General features: G+C 39.7%; 1 protein-coding gene across 1 annotated transcript in view; it reads left to right on the top strand.

Annotated features, from left to right (window-relative positions):
- DHRSX (dehydrogenase/reductase X-linked) overlaps window positions 1-25,385 on the top strand; it is a 161,883-nt gene that overhangs the window by 128,699 nt on the left and 7,799 nt on the right. Inside the window, exon 6 of the mRNA XM_071455210.1 lies at window positions 3,284-3,491. Within this exon, the coding sequence (XP_071311311.1) occupies window positions 3,284-3,491 (208 nt within the window). The remainder of the gene's footprint in view (window positions 1-3,283; window positions 3,492-25,385) is intronic.

Here is a 25,385-nt window from a genome sequence, read left to right on the forward strand (position 1 = left end):
ATATTGTTTTACTTAGTATGCAATTATACTTTTATTCATTGTAAAAAATGTGCATAAAGAACATAAAGTGCCAAGAGAGGCTAGATTTAGATGCATAGGCTTTAAAGCCAGATAATTCAATGTGTAAGAGGAATAAATTTAATGGTTTTAAACTAAAAGAGGGTAGATTTAGATTGGACAAAAGAAAGAAATTTTTATGATGGGGATGTTGAGACACCGAAATGGGCTGTCCAGAGGCAGTGTGGATGCCCCATCCATTCAAAGCAAGGCTGAATGGAACTTTGAGAAATCTTGTCAAGTGGAAAGTTGTCTCTTCTTATGGTAGATTAGAGGAATTAGGTGATCTTTAAACTTCCAACCCAAACCCTTCTGTGATTCTACATGTGTGTACTTAGGAGACCGAATTGTGGTGTAAGTTCAGGTGCCTATTTTTCTGATACATGAAGTCAACACTGGATGTAATGAAGTCAAATAACCAGTGTTGATTTATTTTTTCAATGTGGCATTTAAACAACATGATTCTAATAAAATGGGGTCTGACAAAAAACAGTTGTTCAACAGAAATCCTCATCAGTTCTGTGTCGTGTTATTCCTCTGTCTTATGTAGTCCATTGATGTCAGATTCCTGGAAAGCAAAAAACACACACACAGAAATCAGAAAGGGAAAAGCTAATCATTTTAGGGCCTCTGCCAAAAGTTTTTGCTCTGTGTATCTAATTTTATATTCTTCATATCTATATTATTTTATTGAAGTCTGATTCCTGGCTGCCTTGCAGATCATTTGCATCTCTGCACTGTGATATAAAAGGCTTCCTCATTGATTGGGTAGCTTTTATATCTTCTCAGCACTCATGTTTCTCTGACATACATACCTATGCAAAATATAAGTCTTTGGAGGATCCAGCCCTTGTAGTTCATGCTTCATTTCCACAAGGTAAGTCAAAACAGCGCTCACACAAAATATGGGAATGGGGAGTCATGGAGAGCCTTCAGCATCCTCCTGCCTGGCATCTGAAGATTACTGAAGGCCCGACTAGACCCAGGCAGAACAAGTCAGAGTAGTCCTCAGCTCTGCTTCCCTGTGAGCCGCTTGCCAGACAAGATGACTCTGGTTCAGCTCGGGAGCCCGTCCCGTGCCCCAGCTTGTGTTCAGTGGGGAATGGTTGCGCTGATGGAGCAGTGCCAGGGGCAGCTGCCAGCTGGCTGCCGGAGGCGGCTCGGGATGAATGCTGCTTCCCATGGGTAGTGTGAGCTCTGCCCCACGTGGCTGTGCACAGGAGAAGCTTGGAGCAGCTGAGGATCTGGTCCTTCAAGTTAAAGGGGTTGGAATATGCATGAAGCATAAGGTGACATTTTGAGCATCTCAGATCAGAGCATGGATATTACTGAATTTAAAATGTAACTGCAATTTCCTGACTAATACCAAGTCACTTTTATATTCATGCAGTGATTGTTCTTTACTCTTTAAATAGCCCATTTTGCCCAAAGGTGCAGGTGATATCCTTATGATAATGAAGGTGTGTTATCCAGCACGGTATAGCTGAGGCTGTTGGTGCAAGGGCCACCTATGATCAGCTGTCCTTTTTGGTCCTCAATTCATATCATGGTTTTGTAGACTGCTTGTGATTTGCTTGTACAAAAAAAGAGACAGGAAAAAAAAAAGATGCACTGGAGGTTCAGTGTTGTTGTCTGTTGTTGTCTTTTACTTCCTGTGGCTAAGCTGTATTTTTTACTGTGGTGTCTCCTAGTCCTTGCAGATAACATGGACAGTTAAATTGCTACAGTAGCCTTATACCTCTGTAGAGAGTCAGCCTGATTCTTAACATCCAGGGCTTTCTGTGATGAAGTGCACAGGATATTATAAATAAGATATTCAACAAGAATGAGGTAACAAAATGAATTCATATGTTTACTATTCATTCAAAATAAAAAACTTGCACATGGCAGCCAGGGAAATCACAGGCAGGCTTTCCTGCAGAGTAAGGGCATCCCTAGTCTGGACATTTCTTGCACTTAGGGTGAAGGTGTAGAGGATGGAGCTGTAGCTGCAGCCACCACAGAGACAGGACAATATCTAGGGGAAAGGAAGGAACGAAGAAAGAGAGTTCTGTTCCTGGGTGGGTGCCTCTCTATCACCAACAGTTTAAGGTTCTGCTGCTGCATGGACCCTAACCCCTGATTCCACATGGGGAGCAGCTGCAGCATCACTTCCCCAGGTTTAGCAGAGGCAAAGTGCATGGGGTGGAGTGGTTCCACTCCTCCCAGGAGCCTGCTGCTTTAGGCTCCTGCCTGCTTTGCCTCTGAGCTGTCTGTAATGCCACCATTTCCCTTGGGTTCTGCTTAGCACAAAAAAGGTTAGATGAGAGGCTGGGGTAATTACAGGACTGAATTGTTATGGCATAGGAATTTATGGAAGTGGTGCTGAGGCCTCAGTCAGGAAGAGCATTTTAAGTGACATACCTGCTAATTTGCCTGAAAATAGCCGGCTTATTAAAAAAAAAAAGTACTGCTGCGTGCATGCAATGAAACTCAACTGAGCAGTTCCTAGAGAGCTTGACTTGAAAGAAAGGCACATTTGACATCCAGATGAGAGAGGTGCACAGGAGTCTCAACAGGTAATGTTTTGCTGTAACTCCTGGAATTTGTGTGCCTTTGTCATACCTCTTTGGCACGGACCCTGGCAGCCATCTCTGCTTCAAAGGCTGTAAACTGTGGTTACACTTGCAGCTGCTCTCCTTGCTCTATCCATCTCTTAGCTGTGCACAATCTGGTGTGTGACCAGGGCAGCTGCAATGAGTACCTTACTCATCTGTACTGCTCCCAACATAGGAGCCTTCAACTAGTAGGTTCTGATGAAGTAAAAATAATAATAGCAAGAAGAAGTAGTATCATCAGTCATGGATTTAACAGGGAATGGGGTGTGTATGTTTGGAAAGAGCAGAGTGAAAGAGGGGAGAGAAGTTTAAGGGCCTCCAGGTGATGATAGCCTAGAGATTGATGCCTCAGCATTTCTGGTTTAAAGAGTTTGACAGAGAGATTCTGGCAGGTATTGTGTAATTTTATTTTAATATTTTTCCCTGCTATAAATAAGACTTTGTGTCTGATGGAATAATCACCAGGACTTGAGTAAACAACACACCTGACAGTGATAAGCTGTTTCTTCTGACGACTCAGTGTATATCTGAATATTGCAAAATGTGGTACATTTGATGTTTGTGCAATTCTGTTCTCCTTCTGGTTATTTTTACATGCATCTCCCTCTCTGTTTCTCTCCTGTGTACAGATGTTCGTATTCACCCCATGGAGCCTATGCCCAAAGCAAACTTGCCCTCGTGTTATTTACCTATCGACTACAGCATCTTCTGACTGCAAATGGAAGCCATGTGACTGCTAATGTAGTAGACCCTGGAGTAGTGAATACTGAGCTCTACAAGCATGTCTTTTGGGTTGTGAAAGTGGTCAAATGGATGACAGCCTGGCTATTTTTCAAGGTATTCCATTTTTAAAATAATTTTGTCCCTGCATTGTGAAATCTGCAGTTGGCCTGGAGTTGAAGGTGTTTCAGAGTTTATAATAGTGTATGGTTTTTTGCATTTATTTATTGCATTTCTCTGCGTTGATGAGATGTACAAAATCAATAAAGACAGGCTTTCCAGCAAACAAACATTTATTTTAGATGGAGGGAGCAAGCTGCCACAGTAGGGAAAGGGAATGCCTTTCACAGTCCTTGCCTGTGCACTGGTAATCTCTGCCCTGATCTACCCACGTGCTTCTGTGCGTGCATGGGGGCAGGACATCACCCTAACAGGGAGCCAGAATATGCAAAGTGTTTCTCAGAAATTACTTGTTCATTCTCTTAAAGAGAAACAGACAGGATCTGGCATGGTCTACATGTACACAACATGTTACAGAGAGGAGGACAAAGGGAAGAAGAAAGTTGTACAAAAGTGGCAGTGGGAGGTGGCTGTGCTCCAGGATGTGAGGTCCAGACACTTGTGATCAGTGAGGTGGGACAATTTTTAATTAGATTTTTCATTCTAACACATACTTGTAATGTATGGTACTTGATTTTTTATTATCCTGTCCTGATCTGCTCTAGGAAACAAAAAGTTGTTTAATAAAACTGATCCAGAAGTGGGGCAGACTCAGTTATGGGCAATGTTTTGTAGGGGTGGAAGCAGATTAAGCTGAAATCAGTTTAGCTGTGTAGGTGAAATCTCCTCATGCACACAGGCCTTTGAAGGGCTTGTGCTGAGAGAATGTACTGCTTATAGCTCTTTCAGAAAGTAGTTTTGGATTAAGTAAATGGAACCTGATTCCATTAGAGAAAATTAAATGTCCTAATTAAAATGAAGTATTTTACATCAAGGAGCATGTCCCACAAAGCAAATTAATTTTAAACTTTGATATGGAAATATCAGTTGCTTTCATTTTAGAAATGAACTGGAGGCTGGAAGAGTGACTAAAATAAGATGCAAACAAATAAACCCATATTAAAAAAAAAATAGATTCTTCTGAGTGCACCTTGAATATTGCAATAAAATTGTAATAAGAATGCTCATAATCTGTAGTGCATTCTTAAAGAAGCAGACTGCAGCTTTGCCAAACCATGTCCATTAAACCTGTTTTCCCTCTTGTGATTGCCATTTTAAATATCAGTCTTGAGTGGCAGTGTTTTTTCATTGGACTTACTTCACCCTCCTAATATAAAAGTTTCATGTAGATTTTTAGGTTGTGCTTAGAATTTCCTCTTGAGAAACAAAATTCTTGCATTGAGAGTGAGTTTCAAGTCTCTTGTTTTTTGCAGTTCTCAGTCTCTCCCAGTTTTATTGATGTGCCCAGGAGACACTTTTGTATTATACTGGTGATGTTTAGACACTGAATTGGATGTTATTGAACATTTAAAATGATTTATTACAAGAGGGAATCCCATTCTTACAACTCTAACAGCCCTGCCACTGACAGTTCTATCATTTCTTTCTTCTTTGGATGTGATACTGCTCAAAAGAAATTCTGCCTTGAAATAGGTGACAGACAGACATACTGATCTGTATGGAAGACCAATGCCCTTACTGCCTGAAAAGCAAATGTATCAATTGCTTTCTGAGTTAGAACCTCAGCTCTGGATATCTGAATGCTTCAGTTATTGAGGTTGCGATTTTCACATTTTTGTCTAACGCTCAATGTGTTTTTCCCAAAAGCCAGAGGAGAGGGAAATTCTTATTTTCCCTCTTCCCATCCTCCCTTAGACCTCTGAGCTACAGCTCCAACTCCTACTCTTTGCTTATTGCTTAGGATATATCTGTGTGTTTGGGAGCACTTCAGCCCAGAGGAGTGCCCTGACTGGCATCACAAGGAGATGTTTAGCTCCACAGCAAGCTCACATTGAAAGCCTGCCTGGCATTTTTAATAGTGCTCTACTGAGGGCTGTAGTATTCAACATTCAAGCCTGTGTGAGTCTTGTGTTGGTCTCGTGCATTAGGGTAAATTTCCCCTGAGAAAAGTAAGAAAGAAAATACAAGAAAATTCAGTTGTCTGGTAATATTAGCTGATTGTTGGTAGTATGGATTTTTTTCTCCCCTGGAATTTTGTTCCTGAGCACTTATATGAATCTTCCTTCTAGGATTATGGAAGTAATGCAGTGAAAATGAGGTGATAGCTCTTTAATCATATTGACTTAACTAACTATTGTCACCCTGAAGTATTCCAGAGTGGGTTCTAAATGTGGGCTGGAAATTGCTTCACTCACTGAAACATGGCACTCTTGAGAGCCAGCACAGCCCAGAGAGCTTTGGTGAGGAAATGCATCACATTGCACTCCCTCAGGAGAGAGTCAACATCTTGTTTGATTTAATTCCAAGCAAACTGGCAGAGCCCCCACTACATTTCAATGCATTTCTGCCAGCACTGGTGCCAGTCATGTTCAAGTCAAATACCTCTTAGGGATTGCAGCCTGGCCCCCACCTTCCCTGGGCTGCTCATGTTTGAGGCAGCTCAAAAGTGTGGCAGACAAGGCTGTCGGCTCAACATCCGCCTTGGAGCCACCTCAAGATATTTAGGTACTTAAATGAATAGACTTGAAGTCTTGTAAATAGGCCATGATACATATGCATAAGTTACTCAAAGTATTAACAGCTTGATTTTCTTAAAATTGCAAAGCATTATCTTCTAGACTTTACGTATGGCTCGGAAAAGTCTTGGCCAAATCAGTTTGGTGTTTTTGCCCCCACAAGTTGCAGTGAGAGGCATTTCTGTAGAAATAAGATAGACCAAACTAAAGGTTCTGGTGACAGTCATAAAGTTTGTGAAATTGGTGTCTGCCCTTTAGAAGTAACATTTTCATTCTTTCTCAGCTCAATTCCTTCTCAGAAAAGTTATTGTCTGCCGTGGTACTCTAAATTTGCACTTTTCAAATGTTTACTCTGTATTTTTCATAAACATGGACTGCACTTGTCACACAAGAGACAAATTATGTTTATTACTCAAAAAAATATATTTCTATCCCTATGACTTTTTGGTAAATAAAGCCTGATGATCTGACACAGTCTTCTGCAGGATGCAATGAAGCATGTCATCCTTTAGTAATTTTTAACATAAATTCATCTTCTTTTTGAAGAGATAAAGTCCAAACTAAGAAACACTAACTAATTAATGAGATAGTAATAACTTGAAAAGTCATTCATTGAGCATCGAACTGCAGTTTAGCTACGTGTGCAACACACCAGCTTTAGCATTGGGTACCGTGCAGGCTGGAAACCAGGAAGTACCATTTCCTTCCCAAGTATTTCTGCATCTGCAGCAGATACTGAATATTCATTCTTAAACCAGATGGTCTCTGCTTGTGATACAATTAAAATGCCTGGAGCAAAACAAAAAAGTTGACTCTCATTAATGTCCGATAACAGGGACTGTTCTGCTTCGTATGACTTCATTATGGCATCAAAGTAGAGACATTTGACAGATAGCAGTGTTGTAAAACCCCCCAAAACCTTGTTTATGACAAGCTTGGTGAACATGTCATTACCAGATATAGGGTATTTGGTCCTTTCAGCCAGCTCAGATTGGTATTTAGGAAGGCATTGTGGAAGGAAGGCTTTGCATCAGATCCTGTCTCAGCTGTCATTTCCAAAGACATAGTGCCAGATAAGTGATTATTGACTGACAAACTGAAAATGAGTAGGACTAGTGACCCTGCCAGCCTGTAAAAATGAAGGGAAAGGCTTCAGGAACACAGGCTAGATAGATATCAGTCAATATAAACTAATTCTTTTCCTTCACCTTGTCAAAATAGATTTAACATTAGTGTAATTTTCCTATAACATTTTTAAAAAAATGCTTCCAGTCAGTAAGCAAGTCTAGAAAACAAGATCTAAAGGACCTGGATTCATCATTCATGCCAGAGGACATAGTCGTGCAGGTCTTATTGCAGCATTTCTTATTCAAACTGTCCCTTTGGCACTGTGAATATAGTAAATTTATTTCATCCTACCCCCCAGGTGTCAGAAGACAAACACATCACCACACAATAACACCAGCTGTAAGAGAATGAGAGTAATTAAATCCCACAGCTGAAAGCAGCAATTCATCAGCATCAACATTTTCTGTGCATGAGAGTGTGTGGTCCTCACATAAAGCTAATCTGGGCCTTTCTCACAAAAATGAAAACTTGCAGAAACGTATAATTTGCAGTTAATTTTTACAAAAGGTTTTTCTGGTCAAAAACATAGAGAAGAAAACAGTCTGCTTGAATCCAGTAACACTGGTCTTTCAGCAGATACCATTTTTACACATTGGTACAGGGATTTAAGCTTTCAGAGCCATAGGTATCTTTTTTCTATTAAGTATTTTATTATTTGTACAGCCATAGAGTGATTCTAGAGGGAAAGATGAGGAAACCAGCCTGAGAAGGCTAGTAAATAATCTGCTGTTTAATTCCCAAATCTTGGTGATCTGGGTTTTTTCTTTGTATGTGAACTCCTGGACTTGGTTAAGTGTCCAGGTCCTGCCTGTTATGGGGTATGTGGATGGAGCTTGGCTGCTTTATTTATTGTAACTGCTGAGCACAGAGCCTTCTGAACACAGAGCCCTGTGTGCCTGCTCCAAGTCAGATCAGACCCTCTAAGGCAGGCTGGCCCTCAGTGCACACATAAATAGCATTGGACCCTGGTCTCCTCTGAACCTGTGACCCCTCTACATCCCAAGATATCACTATTTTTCTGCTTGTTTTCTAATCTCTAAGTGGTTAAAATATTTATTTGAAGGGACACGTTTAGAGTTGTGACAGGGTGTTTTGATGGCAGGAAAATGAAGGATTTGTGTTGCTTGCCTCAGTGTATGGGACACAAAGGAGTGTATAGTTGCTGTAGAGGACAGCACAAAATGGCTGGGATAATGTCACAGTGCATCACAGGGAGTCAAGGATGTTGAAGCTCTTGTTTATAACTTATGTGGAGCAGCTGCTGCTGTGATTTATCCCCAAACCACACCCAAGCTTCCTCTTGAAGGCTGCCAGTTGGAACAGGCTGAAACATAGACATGGAGCAAGCAAAAAAATGAAGTAGTGTGCACAGAGATTCATCTCACATCCTGTCCTGCAGTTTTAGTTGTTTAATTAAAATAAGCATCCCTTCTTTTTTCTTTTTTTTTTTTCCCTTCTCACAGTGTGAAAGGGGAAGATTGTCTTCCCTCTTTTGAAATTGTTCACAGGACAGGAAAACTGTCTCTATGTCTAATATTGCCTACAGGATTCACCCTTTTTAGCCTAGGAAATGGTCTAAAGGAAAACAGGTTAAAACTACACTGTGCACTATGTGAAAACCCATGCTTGCACTGTGTGAAATTGTTTTGGACATTTCAGTAAGCAACTGAAATGTCAGACACTGTGTCTTACTGTGTAAGAGAGGGTTTATCCTTAACTCTGGTGTGTCAGAGGATTGCTGATTTAACCTGACAGCCCAGGAAGATTATTTATGTGAAAGCATTTAAATTTGTATCCAAAAGAGTGGGAAAAATAGTCCCTCCATTGCTTTACTGGGGTGAGAATAAGTAAACAGTTAAGAAATTGTGAAAATATATGAGCCTAACCACTGTTAGCACATCAGAACCTATCATCCTGTAATCTGTAACTGGTTTCATATTCAGAAACCGCAGAGTTAGTTAGGAAAGACATTTTCCATTCATCAATCTATTCCTTGCAGTACTTTCCTAAGTATTTGATTAATAACTTTGTGTGGTAATCTATTCCCAGTTAGACTTGTTGAAAATGGAAAAAACACAAAAAAGGGGGATAATTTTGCTGTGGATCAAACACATATCAGGGACTCTGGACCAATTCCTCTCAGTTTAAAAGAAAGCCTCCTTGATGTCTCTAAAGTAAAGGTCTCGAAAAAGAACCTGAAAGATTGGGAAATTAGAGAATCTTGAAATTTCCACTGGAACATTAACCAATCTTTTAAATTATGGGTTATAGCATCACACTACTGTAATTCTTCCTCATGCATCAGAGAAATACTAAGTCAATCACTATGTGCTTAAAATTCTGTTTTCTTCTGGTCATGGAGTATAACACTACTTGGAAACTTGAACACACTGGCAGCAGGATACAGAGCAGCCACTACTCTTTCTCATCAGTATATCTCTCAGAGAAAGAACAAAAGAGAGAGAGGAAACAATCCCGCCCCAATGAAATGACCCATTCAGCAAGGGTAGGAACAGGAGTTGCAGGCAGTTTCTGTCTTCCATGTGAATGAGTTGGAAAACAGAGTTAAGGAGAAAGATCACTGGTTTCCCTTGGAAAACCCTCCCAATTAGCTTATGAGTGAGCAGCAGTTTGGAATTAAAATAAAAAGATGCAGAAGAGTAAGTTGTAGGGAGTGCATATTCATGTATATATATATATATATTCATATATTTGCATAATCATATATACGTATATGGTCTATCTAAATTCCTCATTGCTTTGCTATTTGTGAGTTATGTGTCCCTAAAAAAAAAAAACAAACTTGTATTGGAGAGCCCCATTACCTAAAGACCCTATCCACTACAGTGAAATATAATTTTAGGAGATTTTGGAGATATACAGGCTCTCCTTTCCCCCTCTCTGAATATGACAGTCTATAAGTTACCAGTCATTGAAGGAGACTGAAAAACCTTTCAGTGTGAAGTAAGGAAATTCTTCCATGAACAACACAGATACAATTTTTGGTGGTTTCTCTGAGTTTTCAAAGGTTGACATAAAATGTCAGGTTCTACCAAGAAGCAGAAACATCCCCTTTTCTAGAGGTCTATGGCATTTATGCCTGGAAGTAACCTCTGACAGGTCTCCAGGTTCATAAATCTCTGCAATATAAATGCCAGCATCAGAGGAGTGGTTTCCTCATGGTCACTACTATAGGACCTGTCTTATCCTAAGATAAATATCTACAGCTGGACAGCTGAATTAAGTCCTTCAAGTGGCAGTTTATCCCTGTGAATGACAAGGGGTCCTCTGGTGACTAGTTCAGCTGTAGATGTCTATGCTGTATAAAGTTGGTTAAGATGAATCCTTTCCAAAGGTGCACAATGTTAATTTTCTAGGTTTATTTTTTTAATGAACTGAAGGTGGTAGGATTTTGGATGTGAGGATGTGAACAGGAGAGAATAGGAACCGTAAAGGTTTGTTCTTGGATCTGGGGCACAAGTAATCTGCTATCAATCTGGTTTTGCAAATGGCAGCTCTCAGCTGTTAGACCATTTCCCATATAAGTGGGAAATGTGCTCGTGGGCAGCTAGAGATGAGGAAATCCCAGTTACTTATGAAATGTATTTCTCATATATGTTTATAATCTATTGTGTGCCTTCACTACAGCAGCCCTGGGTGAGGAAATCCCAGTTACTTATGAAATGCATTTCTCATAAGTGTTTACAATTCATGGTGTGCCTCCACAGTTTATCACACAGATATCGCCATGCATTTACATGGGTAGTTATGTGCAATGCAATACAACAGCTAGGTCTACTCCCTGTGAGATTTATAATAGCCTAATGTTTGTAACAAGGGAGAGCCATGGGAAGCAAGCACCATCTCCTCTTTGAGGATGAACTGCAAACAGAAAACACACTTTTTTAAATAAAATAGGATCATCTGCCACCCAATTTGTAAGCTATGAAAACTTTCAGTTCAGAAGTCACAGGAGTAGCTCTGGCTTTGGTAATGACTATAATGATTATGATTGCAAGCCACAAATGTCTGTGTTGCATTGTAGAAAGACTACTGAGGCACTACGTGATGTAGAAGTTATTTTTGTTTTCATTATGTTCTGAGCTAAATACTTGGGGTTTGGTGGATTTTAATAGGGAAACACAAGAAGGGACTTTGGTTTAGTTCCTCTAGTCCCCATTTTTTCTAGAAGGAGCCTGATCCTAGATGTGGCACAAATGCATCATTAATTCAATCTCTCAAGAGCTAATGGTTTGTGGACACTATTACATATTTAAACATTCTGTTTAAATTGTGTCTGTGAGTCTCTTCAGGGCAAATTGACTACATCTGTGTGGTGCCATCTCAGTGCTGGGGAAAAGGGAAGTAACCACAGAGGTTACATTGCCACAGACCAGGCACTCTGCAGGAAATACAGAACATATGCAGAAGAGGATTTAAATGAAACCAGAGCAATGTGCAATAAAACAAGATCAAACTTGGACAGCTTATCAGAGATGGGATTTATAGTGGTATTTATTTGGCCCATTGTGCTGACCTACTTTTCTGTCACTGAAATAGGAAGGAGGTGCTGCTGCTGGTCCTAGGCTCAGGCAGGGTCTGAAAAATTGAGTTGTCATGTCTCCTAGTTGGTCATCAAAGTCTTGGAGCTAGCCATCAGCAACTTACAAGTTTAACTTACTTACAATATTTTACTCAATTTAGTATATCTGTTACCTTTTGAATTAATAGCAGGGGGTAGAGTTGGTGCTGTGTGCCTGGCAGGCCTGTTTTCCCAGGGCTTTGCTGCAAGGGGCACTGTGAGCCCCAGCCCAGCCATGTCACATCCTTGCAGCCAGCAGTAGTTTGCTGAGGCTGGCTGTGTCTGAGGAAGAGACTTACTCAGTATTGTTGCCTGCCAAGCTTAAGATGCAAAATTCAGTCTTCTACAGTCTGTAACTTGTCATATACTATCCTAAGATGATTAAAAATGTAGAAAGAGAAAAGCTGTCTTGTTGTTTTTGGAGCTCAGAGTGTTGAAAATAAGCTTATACAGACTGTGAGTATATTTGGATTCCTCCCACCTGGAATGCTGCATCCAGCTCTGGGCTCCCCAGCACAGGAAGTGCATTGAGCTGCTGGAGCAAGTTCAGAGGAAGGACACCAGGAAGATTAAATGGATAGAGCATGTCTCCAACAAGGAAAGGCAAAGACAATTAGGATAGCTCAGCCTGGAAAAAAAAATCTTTGTGGTGACCTAACTCTGGTGTTCCAGTATCAGAGGTGAGCTTACAAGAAAGACAGACAGAGATCTTTTTTGTCTACATGGACATATAGTGACAGGACAAGGGGAAATGGCTTCAAGCTGAAAGAGTACATTTAGATCAGATGTTTGGAAAAAATTTTTTGCTGTGAGGGTGGTGATGTGCTGGAACAGGTTGCCCAGAGAGGCTGTGGATGCCCCATTCCTGGAAGTGTTCAAGGCTAGGCTGAATGGTGCTCAGAGCAGCTTGGGATAGTGGAAGGTGTCCTGGCCCATGGAAGTTGTGTTGGAAGTAGGTGATCTTTAAGATCCCTTCCAACCCAAACTATTTTTTGATTCTAAAAATTATGTAGGAAGGATACTGTGGAGCAGTAGACTTGTTTTTTTCTGTCAGGGCTGTATGTTGTCCAGTTACAAAGGCTATTTTTATGACTGCCCAAGCTGTGAATGTAGCCTGGTAGTTTTTTCAGAGAGGAGTTCAGTTATCACACCTCTCAAGCATCACAACCAGTAACAAGAGCTTAGGTCTCCATTTTCCTTTGCGCATGAAATGATGACATCCATCACCATGAAGTTTGTGGCGCATCATCAGTGGCTTTATACAAGTGTAGCTGATCAGAACCTGCTAAAGAAGTAAATAAGATCTGAACACAAAAGCATCCAAGTCTGAATCTTACTGCATATTCTTCTGCCAAGGATTATCTGATTTGATTTCATATCCTCTGTGTGGAGTACTGTTCTTTTGTAAAGCATGTAAGACATGTCTGATCCTGCTCCTTAGAGGTTCTCCTTGATCTGGGGCTGGCCTTTTATTTTTCTTGCCTGGTTTAGATTTGTGGCACATGTGTCCTATTTTATATGCCTGTTATCTCAAGAAGTGGATTAAGGCTGGCACAGATACACTGAACCCTAATCTCTTTAGAGGGCCTGCAAATCTCCAGAGGTAGTAAGTACTTCAAATGTTTATATTACTATGTTCAGCTGATGTTGCTTGAAATCCATTCAAGAAGATCTGAAAGAAAAGAAGCAGGGCATTTTGCAATTGTTTTTTGTTTTTGTTTTTTTTTTAATTACCCCATTGATATTATTTTATATACACTTAATTCTCAGTTTTCATTATAGTGGGGTTTTTTCTCCCTATTGTAAGGAAAGCCTCAAGCACTATTTTCACTGCAAAATATATCTAAAACCTAATATCTTGGCTGTACAACTTCTCCCATGAGAGCTTTGACCCATTTGTTATAGTTCTAGGTTAAAGGCAGATTGCTGGTGTCATTATTTCCAGCTTTTTGAAAAAGTGATAAAATATGAAATGTGTTTGTACTCAGTTACTGGATTTGTCATCTCCAGGTCACTACACAGTGGTTTATGCAGAGGAGCCAAGGGAATTATAAAGTACCTCCAGTGCTCAGAAGCAGCTCTTGTACACTTAATGTACAATTTGTCACATGCTCTCCTGGTTGGAAAGAAAGAATTTGCAGTCATTAGGTTTTATAGATGTGAGCAGGTACCATCCTGCTCAAGGTTGGCACCTGTTGAAACTCTTGGAAATTTTTTTTTTTTCCTTTGTATTGTCGATTTACATCATGATATCTAGTAATAGTCTCTAATCAAACAGGAGTAAGAGTGCTTCTAGGGAATCAATTTACTCAAAACAAGAATGAGTGAAAGTGAAGTGACTGGATATGTATTTACTTTGAGAAACTGAGAAAGAAATAAGGAAAAAGAAGAAACTTGTTTCTGATCTTTGGAATGATACTCTGGGAATGGCTTCCACAGTGTGGCAACTATAAGAAGAGTGTTGTTTTTATGATGGAGTATAAATAGGTTTTGGAGAAGAAGATCAGCTGTTAGGCTATCTGCAAAATTAGATCAGAGATGTCCCAAGCTGGATTGTTGCTTCTGAATCCTTTTTGTATTTAGAATCCTGGGGTTTTTTTGCCCCAGGTTTACCTGGTTTGCTCCCATGCTGAGAAGACAAAATGAATCCAGTATAAGAGTATAAAAGTGAAGATTTTCCAAGAAATGTCCACTTTGATTTTGAACTTATTGAGTACCTAGCAAATTCATCTTTAGGAAAACCTTTGGTGAATATGTGCCATTTCTTGCACTCACCTCCACCCTTGCCTTTCTTGGCAGTAGCTCTTCCAGTTTGCTCATGAGCTGTGTTGAACTGTCCAACAGTCTAGTCCTTGCTTTTGGTTAGAGAAGAAAAAGGGAAGATGACAGCTATGGATCAGCCTGAAGAGCCTTCAGTGAAAATGAGATCTTTGATTGTCCTGGTCAAAATATCTGTGCCTGCTCTTAAAAAATAAAGTAGCCAAGATAAATTGCAAATGGAGCTGTAGAGATAACTGACATAGCCAAACTACATGTTTTAAAAAATAAAAAAAAAAAATCCTTTTTCAAAATTTGTTTTCTGATTTTGTGTCCCCTTTAATTTAAACCATGATGTGATATTATAGGGAGGTCAGAACTGAGTGCTTGATCTTTCTTGAGTGGGTCTTTCAAATCAGAGCAATAGACTTGCTGCAGACTACTGGTCATGGATCTGTTGTGAGAGCTAAAATGTGTCAGTGCTCCAAAAGACTGAGTAAAAGTTTGCCCCCGATATAAATGACAATCTAGATTTCAAAATAAATCCTTTGGATTATCCAGAAAATTTGAACTGTCAAGAAATAAATGGTGTGGTGAACTGAAACATAGGTCTCAAGATACCTGCAATTTAGCTGTATTTCAGTAATCTCTCATTCACCTTTCATTGCTGTCAGCGCCCTGGAGGGTTTCTGTTATATTTATGATGGAAATATCTGTCAATGAATCATGTCACTGAGATGCATGTGGTTTTTCCACTTCAAGGAATTATTAAGCACTCCATAGTTTCTGTGGTAAACACCACATTCCTGGGTCATTTGTACTACCAGGCATTTCTTTATGTAAGTATCTTTCTTGAATAAAAAATTCTTTATTTTTATGTGTGGTAGGTGGAAGGTATTTTTGTTAAGCAAATGCATATAATTTTATTTCATGTTATTAAATGTTTTCACTATCAGCTAGTATTTCTGTAAAACTTTGGATGGTAGTAGGTATTTATTAACTGAATTTTGCAAGTATTAATACAGTTTCTTAGTGCCTTTATCACAGAAAAATAGATGTACCTAAAGTTCAGGAGACTGAGTACCTCTCATGTTTTGGAGTCTCTTTGCTTAAATTTGTGGAGATTAGATAATTTTCATATTAAAATATTACTTACTTTCAAGTATAGAACTTTTTAATATACAAAATTATGTTAATAAAATGTAATTTCCTTTTTAATCATATACTAACCAAAAATGTAACCCACTGTAGGTTTACAAGTTAAACAGATATTACTAAGTAGTTTTCAATAGTATTCTTCACTCTTAACCTTACTTACCTGCTGTATCCAAGAATTTTTAGGGAGGATAGGTAATAACTCTAACAAAATGCAAAGTGCTGAATATTTTGGGAGACTGGAAGATCTGCTGTTTGTTATTGTCATTGTAGGTTATGGATGAGAACATCTGCAATTGTCCTCCAGTTAATATACTTTTGGATTAGAATAAAGGGCAGAGCTACAGAGCAGCTGGGAAGTGCTCAGTTAGCCTCCATTGCAAATGCTTAAAACACCTCTTCAGTGGGGCTTCTTAATGATGAAATACGTGGGGCTGGCTCTTCTGACAACTCGTGGAGTGAGATCGATGATTGTAACCTTTTCTCTAAATTAAACTGGAAAACCAGGAGCCAGCAGGGCTGTATGCTCAGAGCTTTGGAAGAGCAGCTCCTTTCCTGCTCATCACCCCATAAATACATTTTTAATGTTTATTTTTAAATTATGTGAATATGTTCTGGGCTATGCTCTCATCTCCATTTCATTGAGCCTACTTCATCGTTTCTAGTTTTGATATAGTTATATTTGCACTTATTGAATGTAGCAGCAGTTAGCTCCAACCCCAGTACTATCTAGATTTTATTTCCTTTTCAACACAAAAGTAAGCTTTACGAGATTGAGCAGCTGTCTACTACTTGCAAATGAGGTATATGCTGAGACAATTTTCAATCTTATTTTATGATTTCTCATACTTGCTTAAATAAAAGAAAAAAATACCCTGGTTGAGCTCTTTGGAAATGAGTTTATATTTTCAGAGAAGGAGTTAAAGAACAGACTTGGCTCAGGAATCTATTTTCCCTTAGAGAAATATGTTATGTAAAGATGTGTACTTAGCACTATTTTCTCTCTGGATTTCTCTTTTTGGTTATGTTTGTTGTTTTGAGTGCTTTTTTTCTGCTGTGGTCATCTGAAAATATTTGTAAATTCTTCTTAATATTAATTTAGACTAGGAGAGGAATCTCCCTGATTTTTCAAGAGCCAAAGTGCTTTTCCTCCTTTTATTATGTTAGTAATTAAAAATGATTGCTGTTTTCTTATGCAGAACTGTAGCAAACACCCAGATATGCTTCTAGTCACAGCTGGGCATTTGTTCTTTTGAAAATCTGTCCCTCCTATCAGGTGCTGCTGGTAACTGTTGTCAGATGTTTGAGTAGCTGCTCTGATGGCAGGCATGATGCTGTTTCAATTCATTTCCTAAGCAAGGACCAGATGTTTGTTCTGGGCTAAGCAGAACTCATTTGCAGGTAAAACCTCAAGTAAAGATGTATCATATCAGGCTGTAAACCAGCCATGTCTCAAGCCACATGTGAATCAAAAAGAAAAATGTGAAAGCCAGTGGTAATCATCTTCTTCACTGCCCTGTACATCTCAGATATTTATGCAAGGGAAGAACAGATGTGTTGTTCTCTCCCCTGTGCTAACAAATGAGAATTCATATTTGTACTTTGGACTGTTTCGTGATTTTCCCTTGCTCTACACAGAGATAACAATAAAAACAAGGCAAATGGCTATAATAGAGAATTAGGCCAATAGGAATTCATTGGTTCCCTGTGAGAGCCAGTGATAAATCTTCTCCTTGGGACACTTCAATAAGCCTGAGATACATTATCTCCAGCTCTGGCCACCTCATGTCCTTCCACTTGCCCTCAGCAGTAAACCATTTCAGGGAGAAAAAGCAACAGGGACGACTTAAAAAAGATTGAATTCCAGGAGAGTTATACTGGACCTTTAAGAGTTGAGGTCTTGATCATTCTGTGACAAAAAATGTCTTCTGCAAGAAAGAGCTGTGTATGGAATCCCATGGCTACAGTGCTCTGGTAACAGTCACGCCACTGCTAATAGTTGGATTTATCCATCAGGAGTCTAGCTTTTACATTTTATTCTAGTTGTCATCAATATATTCACACTAACCTTTAATATATTCACAGTATAACAGGCAGGAAAAATTACACTGGGACTAAGGAACAAAGACAAATATTGCTGAAGAAATTTTAAATAACATGCAGATCTCTAGTGGGCATTGATTCATGTGCTTCATGGTGTCAATAATTGTTTGTGAATTGCAGTAATTTTTTTCCTCTGAACAGAGCATTACTTGTGAAATACAGTCATTACCTATTGATTAGCTCTGTAGTTATTTTCATGCATCAGTGGTGCCAGTAAAAAAATGAGTAACATTTACTTTACACCAATGTGTAAGATCTGTACATTGTTCATCAACAAGTGAAATGAGTCTTTAAAATATATATTTTTTCTTATTGTAGAGACCACATCAGGATTTTCAGTAGTCCTAAGTCTCAGGATAAATGGGAAAGGTCTAAAGGGCTGATTTGGGTTTTTAAGGGTTTTTTTTATCAGGGCATTGCAAATGTTCTGCTGTATCAGGACAAGAGTGCAATAAGAAGGACATATTTGCCACTGGTTAGTGCTAATGTAATTTCCTATTTTCCCTACTGTATGTCTTTCCATTTAATCTCAATTGTTGGTAATGTGCTACTTTTTGATTAAATGATGAGAGCTGAAATTCACCAAGGAGAAAATAATTAAAACTATTTGTTTCACAGACTGTCAGCAGCTATTAGGGAAATTAAACGTATTTTTCCCTGAACCGTGTTACAGACTTTGCAAAGTTCACAATCAGTTCACAATCAATCAATCTTTTATTGAACACAGATTTAAAAGCAAAGGTCAGTTATGTTTTGGACACTAAGGAGTTGATGCAATTGATAAAACCCAGCCATTTAGATTATTTTTATATAAAAATTTCTCTGCTTGGAAATCCTTGCTTTTTGTCTGTGGCACCCTTATAGCCACATCAGCTCAGCAGATTTGCAGAGTGAAAGAGAGCTTTGCAGCTTTTCCCCCAGCTGCAGCAGTGTCCCATGCCCTGGCAAGGGCCAAGCAGCAGAAGGGACTGTGGCTGATGCTGGTGGCCAGGCAGCTGCCTCACTCGTGATCCTTTACTGCAGCCACACACGTCCAGCAGGGTAACATCCTGTCACACCACTCTTGCTTCAGAGAGGAGCCTTGTTGTCTGATCTGCTCTAGGCCTTTGGCCCTGCTTGTGGACCCACCCATTTCTCCTGAACTGTCAGATTTGGCTGAGTCAATGTATTGACAAGGTTTCACCTACTATTTTCCTCTCCTTTTTCTAGTGCAGTAAGGCTTGGGCTTACTCCTTTGTTTGCACCACAGATTGTAAATACCATCTACCCCAGGACCTCATGCTTTGAAGTCTGCTTTTTACCCCTTTTTGGTTTCTGAAGGGGCTCAGTGACATGGATGGGTGATGTGAGGATGGCAAATGTTGGTGCTGCACCAGGAAACCCTCCTACCTTGAGCCCCTTCCTCCTCCACATGGCATATGAGCTGCAGAAAGGGATCTGAGCAAGTGGGGCAAGTGGCACGCTGATGTAGCAGCCACAGTTAGTGAGCTTGGAGTGAAGGCCTGGCAAGAGGCATTTAGGAATTCATGAAGAAAGGGGAATGAAAAAGCACGGGGACTGTCAGTGTGATTGTTGTGGGGCACAATGAAAAGGCAGGTGGAGAAATGGATAAAAGTTTTGTCTGCAGACATGCTTTGCATACCACATAGAGAAATAGAACCTAATCTTGATTGGAACAATTCAATTCCACTGTGAAGTACATGTTAAATAACAATAGGAGGCTGCAGAGCTGTGCAGACTTTCAGGTGAAGAGCAGAATTTTAAACAAGCGGCTGTGCAGGCAGGAGAGGCAGAGGGGAGGGCTGGGATAGCACCCAGCACTGGTGCTTGAGCTCTGCTCAGACCTCAGCCTGTGCTTTTATGAGTTAAAAGCAGTTGCTTAAACCTTAGCACAGTTCTGCATTAATTCAGCTGGAATTTTTCCTGGGAAGCAGAAGTTTATTCATCGGGAGCTTTGCTGCTTGCAGAGTATCACCTCAAGTGAGAGACTGAGCAGGGGTAGGGGGACTCATTGATTGAACTATCAGGGCCAAAGGATGTGTGTAGCAAAGTGACACTACCAAAGAGCACAGTTCAATACTGAGCTTCCTAAATAAAGTGAATTATTTCAGCACCAAATGAATCAGTAAAATGTATTCATCAAGCCACAAAACCTCACAGTATTTGTTTCCCATTCTAAAAACTTCTCTAAACTTTATGTCAAAAAGCCCTATGAATTCCAATGCAACAGGAGCTCTCCTGGGGAGCTTAATGAAAAGGTTAATTCTTGCTATTTTGTGTATCAACAGTTCTGCAAGAGCAAGCCTCTGGCCCATGGCTATGTAAGCCCTGAATTACTCCAGTATCAAAACCCCGGTCAGAAACTCTCAGAAATTCGTCTTCAGGAGCTACCTGAAGTTGAAATAAAAGGAATAAGAAAACTTTCAGAAATATTGTTGGGATTTTTAACATTCATGCCTCACAACCCCTTTTTTGTTAGGGTTTTTTCTTCTTCTTTTTTTAATAGCTTATTGCGGAAATATGTTTGGTGTGAAAGGGATTAAATGGTTTTCTCCTTTCCAGTTCTTCATTGTTCTGTTTCAGTTAACAAGATTTGATCATTCATTACGGATCTCATTTTTGGAATTTGAACCAATTCTTCCTCCAACAAAAGCTGGGACAATCAGTGTAGTCATTCACACAGGAATGGGGCATGCCACCTCACCTGTGCAGCCATATGACACCTCTGCTGTGACTTCTGGCATCTGGAAAAGGAAACAAGAACATGGCAATGACTACATCTGTCACCAAATTTAATCCTGACTTTTGCAATGGAGACACAATTTTTTTTTTTTTTTTTACTCCATCTGCTACCTTAATGAAGATTTACAAAAAACCTTTAGAAATAAGCCTAGGAATTAAACTTGACAGCTTCAGTGTATAGTAGATCTGGGTTTTCCTACTTACCAGTAGTTAACAATTACATGTAACAAGTACATGCCATTTCATGCTTTCCTTTATCTGTTCCACTGGCAAGAACTGACACTATTTTTTTCCTTCAGAGCCTCTACAAATGAATAGCTGTACCACCTCTCCATAGACTTATAGTCCCCTCTGCATTATGAGTACCAGCCTGCCCTTCTTTCAGACCATTTAGCTGATTAAAGGTGATGAGCTTAAACTCTTGAGTAATTGTTTTCAAGATGAAAGTTTTTTGCTTCCATTCCAAACCTTGGGAATCATTTGTGTGGCTGAGGGTCTGCATGTTTTCTCTCTGTCTAATGAGCTCTACAGTTAAAGATATGATGCCTCAAATCTTGTCTGACATAGTTTTAGAGACTAATCTCATTGAAATCAATGGCACTCTTTGCCTGTCTAAAATTATACATGTTCTTTGGGTCTCTTCTGAATTTAAGCCATCAATAGATTCCTTTGCAGATAGTGAAGAGCCCTGGGGTTGATTGACTTAAACAAAAGGATTTAAGTTACAGAGCTTAAATTCACTTTCAGTCTACACAACAAAAACTTGATTTGAATAATCAGATTCAGTCATCCTTTACATTTGCATTTTTAGTTGTTTTGTTAAAAACAAGTTGATTCTGTTGGGTTAATAAGCATTCAGATATGTCAATTTGCAACTGAATGTTGCCTTTGCTTCTAAACTTAGAACTTCTCTTGGGTAACAAAGGATAAGCTATATAGACAGCTCCATAATGGTATGGTTTCTGAATCTATCCATCATTTCACGACTTTAGCAATCTGATAACATTGTGATGAAAAATGGGAAGTGGTAGTTCTGGTTATAAGATTACATTTTGTTTTAAATTATTTATTTTTACAAACGGCTTCCTGATAAAAGAGAGTTTAATTATAATGAAGAGAACTGTAATTTTTCAAGGGTTTTATTGCTTAAATAGAAAAGCCCTGAGCTTATTGGGCAAAAATTGAAGATGTAAAATCTGAAATTACTTATTTGAACTATCTTTTAAAAATGTATGTTTGGAAAATCTGAGCCACTCTAGGAGTTCCACCTAATTCTAGTCTTCCACTAAAATAACTATAGAAAATAAGTCTGGTCTTCTTGTTTTCCATCTTTTGCTATATTACTCGGGACAGATGTAAATTAACCTCTTGTTTATATATTTTTGGTTTATCATTCAAGATTAAAGGATGAAATTGCCAGCAACTGGAATTATGTGAAACAAATTTCCAGAATAAGATTCCTTCCCTCACCACCACTTTTATCTGTCTTCCAGTTTGGACTTTCTCTTCTCAGTCTGGGGAATACTGTGAAACTATAATTTAAGCACAATAACTCTACAAAAACCAGAAACTCAGACCAGCTGGGACATGGACATTGCTACATGGTTGCTCTGGTTTGGGTTGAGATAGAATTAATTTTCTTCTTAGCAGCTGGTACAGTTTTGGATTCAGTATGAGAATAAGGTTCATAACACACTGGTGTTGTAGCTGTCCCTAAGTGGTGCTTACCCTAAGCCAAAGCCTTCTCAGTTTGCTGTGCTCTGCCAGTGAGAAGATGCACAAGAAGCAGTGAGGAAGCATGGCCAGGACAGCTGACCCAGCCTGGCCTAAGAGATATTCCATAGCAGAGAGCATCAGGCTCAGTGTTTAAATTGAGCAGAGTTGGCCAGGAGCCATGGATTGCTGCTCAGGGGGCTTCAGTCAGTTTGTAGTGAGCAATCATAGATTTATTCTTTTCCTGACTCTCTTCCCCACCCCACTGGGGGATGGGAGGGGAGTTAGTGGTTTAATTGCCAGCTGGGATTGAACTGCAACAATGGTATTTGGGCACCTGCTTTAAACTCCTTTTTTCCCCGGCAGCTCAGGGACAAGGAGACAAAGGCTGAGACCCAAGGTGAGGATAAGCACTACAAGGTGAAGGTCTTTTTCCATGCAGGAGCTTTGTGTGGAGCAAAGCCATCAGCAGGACACATTACAGCCCAGCTAGCATGCCACTGCAATGTACAGTTAATACATTTGGAGGAAAGTGTACTTTTGCTTTCATCTCTCCCATCCTCCCAGACACATTTTCATCTTGCTTGCTATTAATGCATAGATGTAGCACCCTGTAGTCATTTTGAGTTAGTTTGTGCACCTCACTAGTTCTGGTCCTCATCTTTGGCAGTGCAGGCATATGGCCTGCCTGAGTCCCAGGGAAGGAGTGTTCTCTGCTGAGCTTACCTGGTGATCCAGGAAAGGATTTGCACTTTCACATCTCCACTGTCTGCTTTCAGGAGGTGCTTCCAGTGGGAAAGGTAGAAAACTGAGGCTGGCAGGCACCCTCTCCCAGCCCTCCTCCACCTGGCTGAGACCACAGCTGGAAATATAGTCCTGCTGCTGTTTGGGGTGCAAAATGGGGGTTGGAGCAATTTAAAACAGAAGAGGCTGTGAAATAGCTGCTGGCTTATGTAATTTTGGGTTATTTCATTTTGTCTGTGTTCTGTACAGTCTTTTGCTTTTTGATCTCATCATAGTTCTTCAAGGCTTTCTATATTGTGGTTTTCTTTTAAATATTTAGGAGTTCCATGCCCATCCTGAGTTTTTATAATAATTTAAAAATAAATAACAGTCATTATGAGAAAGTTGTGAAGTGGGAGATGTTTCAGTTTCCATTTCCTAACAAGGGAAAAAAAGATATGTGACTTGTCAAATATTAAACAGTAAGTAAACAAGTAGAGGTGATGGTAGGGGGCTACAAGTCAGAAGTTACCATATATATTATTCCTGAGGTCTTATGTTTTCACCAAAAGCCAGCAAAGATATTTTACTTTGCATGAGCAGACAGTGATAAATTGTTCAGAGGTAAATGCACTCAGGAGCATCATCTTCAGCACCTTGAGCCTTGTTGTGTCTCCTATTCTCTGGGGCTGCTAAAAAGGTAGCTACCACTTCAGACACAAATATTTCTTTGTGTGCTTTGCTGTGTTATTTTGTTTGCCAAGATCTATCTCCTTTAAAAGAATTCAAGAATCTAAGGCTGGCCTATGTACTTGTGTAAGATAAGGCATTGAAAATTTAAGCTGGAAGTAAACAAATAAATGATTTATTTTCCTGTACAAACACAGGAGTTACAGCCTAGTGCACGAGGCATCAGGATTAGGATTTCAGAGACTCATTCTTTCCTCATCTCTTCTAACCTGCACATTTGCTTCAATAAATACCTTGTGGGTCTCTGAATGGAAGTGCTGCAGAAAATTCCAGATTATGTGAGGATCCAGGACAACTCTCAGTGATTTAACTCAGGCATCCTCAGCAGTAGGTAGCTGCAGGACATCACCTGTTTTCCAGAGAGCTCATTAACCAGGCAGAGTGTTACTCTCACAGAAGAGGCTTCAGTATTTTGTGAAGTACACGTACTTTTTTTATCTCTCTCTACCTGTTATTGCCTGCCTTATTTCCTAGAGACTGGATGTTCCAGCAAGTGAATGTCTCTGGTTGGATGTTTATGCAATGTCTGGGGCAGCAGGCTCCTATCTGTCAAATTTTGCATACTGCTACTGAGCTGAGGTAACAAGTGTGAAGTGATTTCAGTGGCTGCAGTGATATCTCAGGTCTGACTTTGAAGACATTGCTGTCTGCTGCAGAGCAAGCTTAGGGATCAGCCTACAGGCAAGTAATATTCCTCAATGCACTTGACAAAATGAATAAAGGACTCAGTCATGATTAATGACTGTGACCCAAAGTTTCAAGTCCCTGCTCAAATTCAGTCATGTAAAGTTGGCTTCTTGTTTCTATTCAAAATTGCTTAAAAGTGAACATTGTTCTTTTAGTGCTCTATTCAATATCTTAGAAAATGCAAAGTATGAATCCACAAACAATCCTGCTCACATAACCAACATTATATTGCATTTCTAACCTGAGAGACATTCAGTTTGAAATTAAGATACAAATATAGTTTTATTATTTTTATATATATTTATAATATTTATTATTATTTATAATACCTACAAGTGAGTTCACTGTTGGAGCTGCCCCTTGAAATTGATGGAGAATTCTTCAGTGTAGCTGGCCAGCCAAGAGGATCTTCACTCAGCTGCCTGAGAACACAAGTATCTCAAGTATCACAAGTATCATGCTATTTGACATGACCCATGATGCCCTGTTGTTGTGATTTAACACCAGCCAGCAACCAAGCCCCATCCAGCAGCTCACTCATCCTAACCAGTGGGATTGAGGAGAGAATAGAAGGGGTAAGAGACCCCTTAATAACTTGTGGGTTGAGATAAAGACAATTTAAAAGGGAAAACAAAAACTGTGCACAAAGGCAAAGGAAAACAAAGAATTGATTCTGTTTCCCATGGCCATCTCCAGGAAAGCAGATCCCCATCACATGTCATGGTGACTTGGGAAGATAAACGCTATCACTCCAACTATCCCCCCATCATTCCCCCCCCTTTTTATCCTGAACATGATGTCATATTGTTTGGAATACCTCTATGGTCACTTGGGATCACCTGTCCCACCTGTGACTCCTCCCAGCCACACATCCCCAAGTTCCTTGCCAGCATGGCAATAAAAAGCATAAAAGGCCTTGGCTCTTTGTGAGCCCTGCTCAGCAATAACAGAAATATCTCTGTATTATCAACTCTC

The sequence above is a fragment of the Agelaius tricolor genome, unplaced genomic scaffold, assembly GCF_023055355.1.
Source record: "Agelaius tricolor isolate 1412-34295 unplaced genomic scaffold, bAgeTri1.0.p SCAF_45, whole genome shotgun sequence".
NCBI lineage: Eukaryota > Metazoa > Chordata > Aves > Passeriformes > Icteridae > Agelaius > Agelaius tricolor.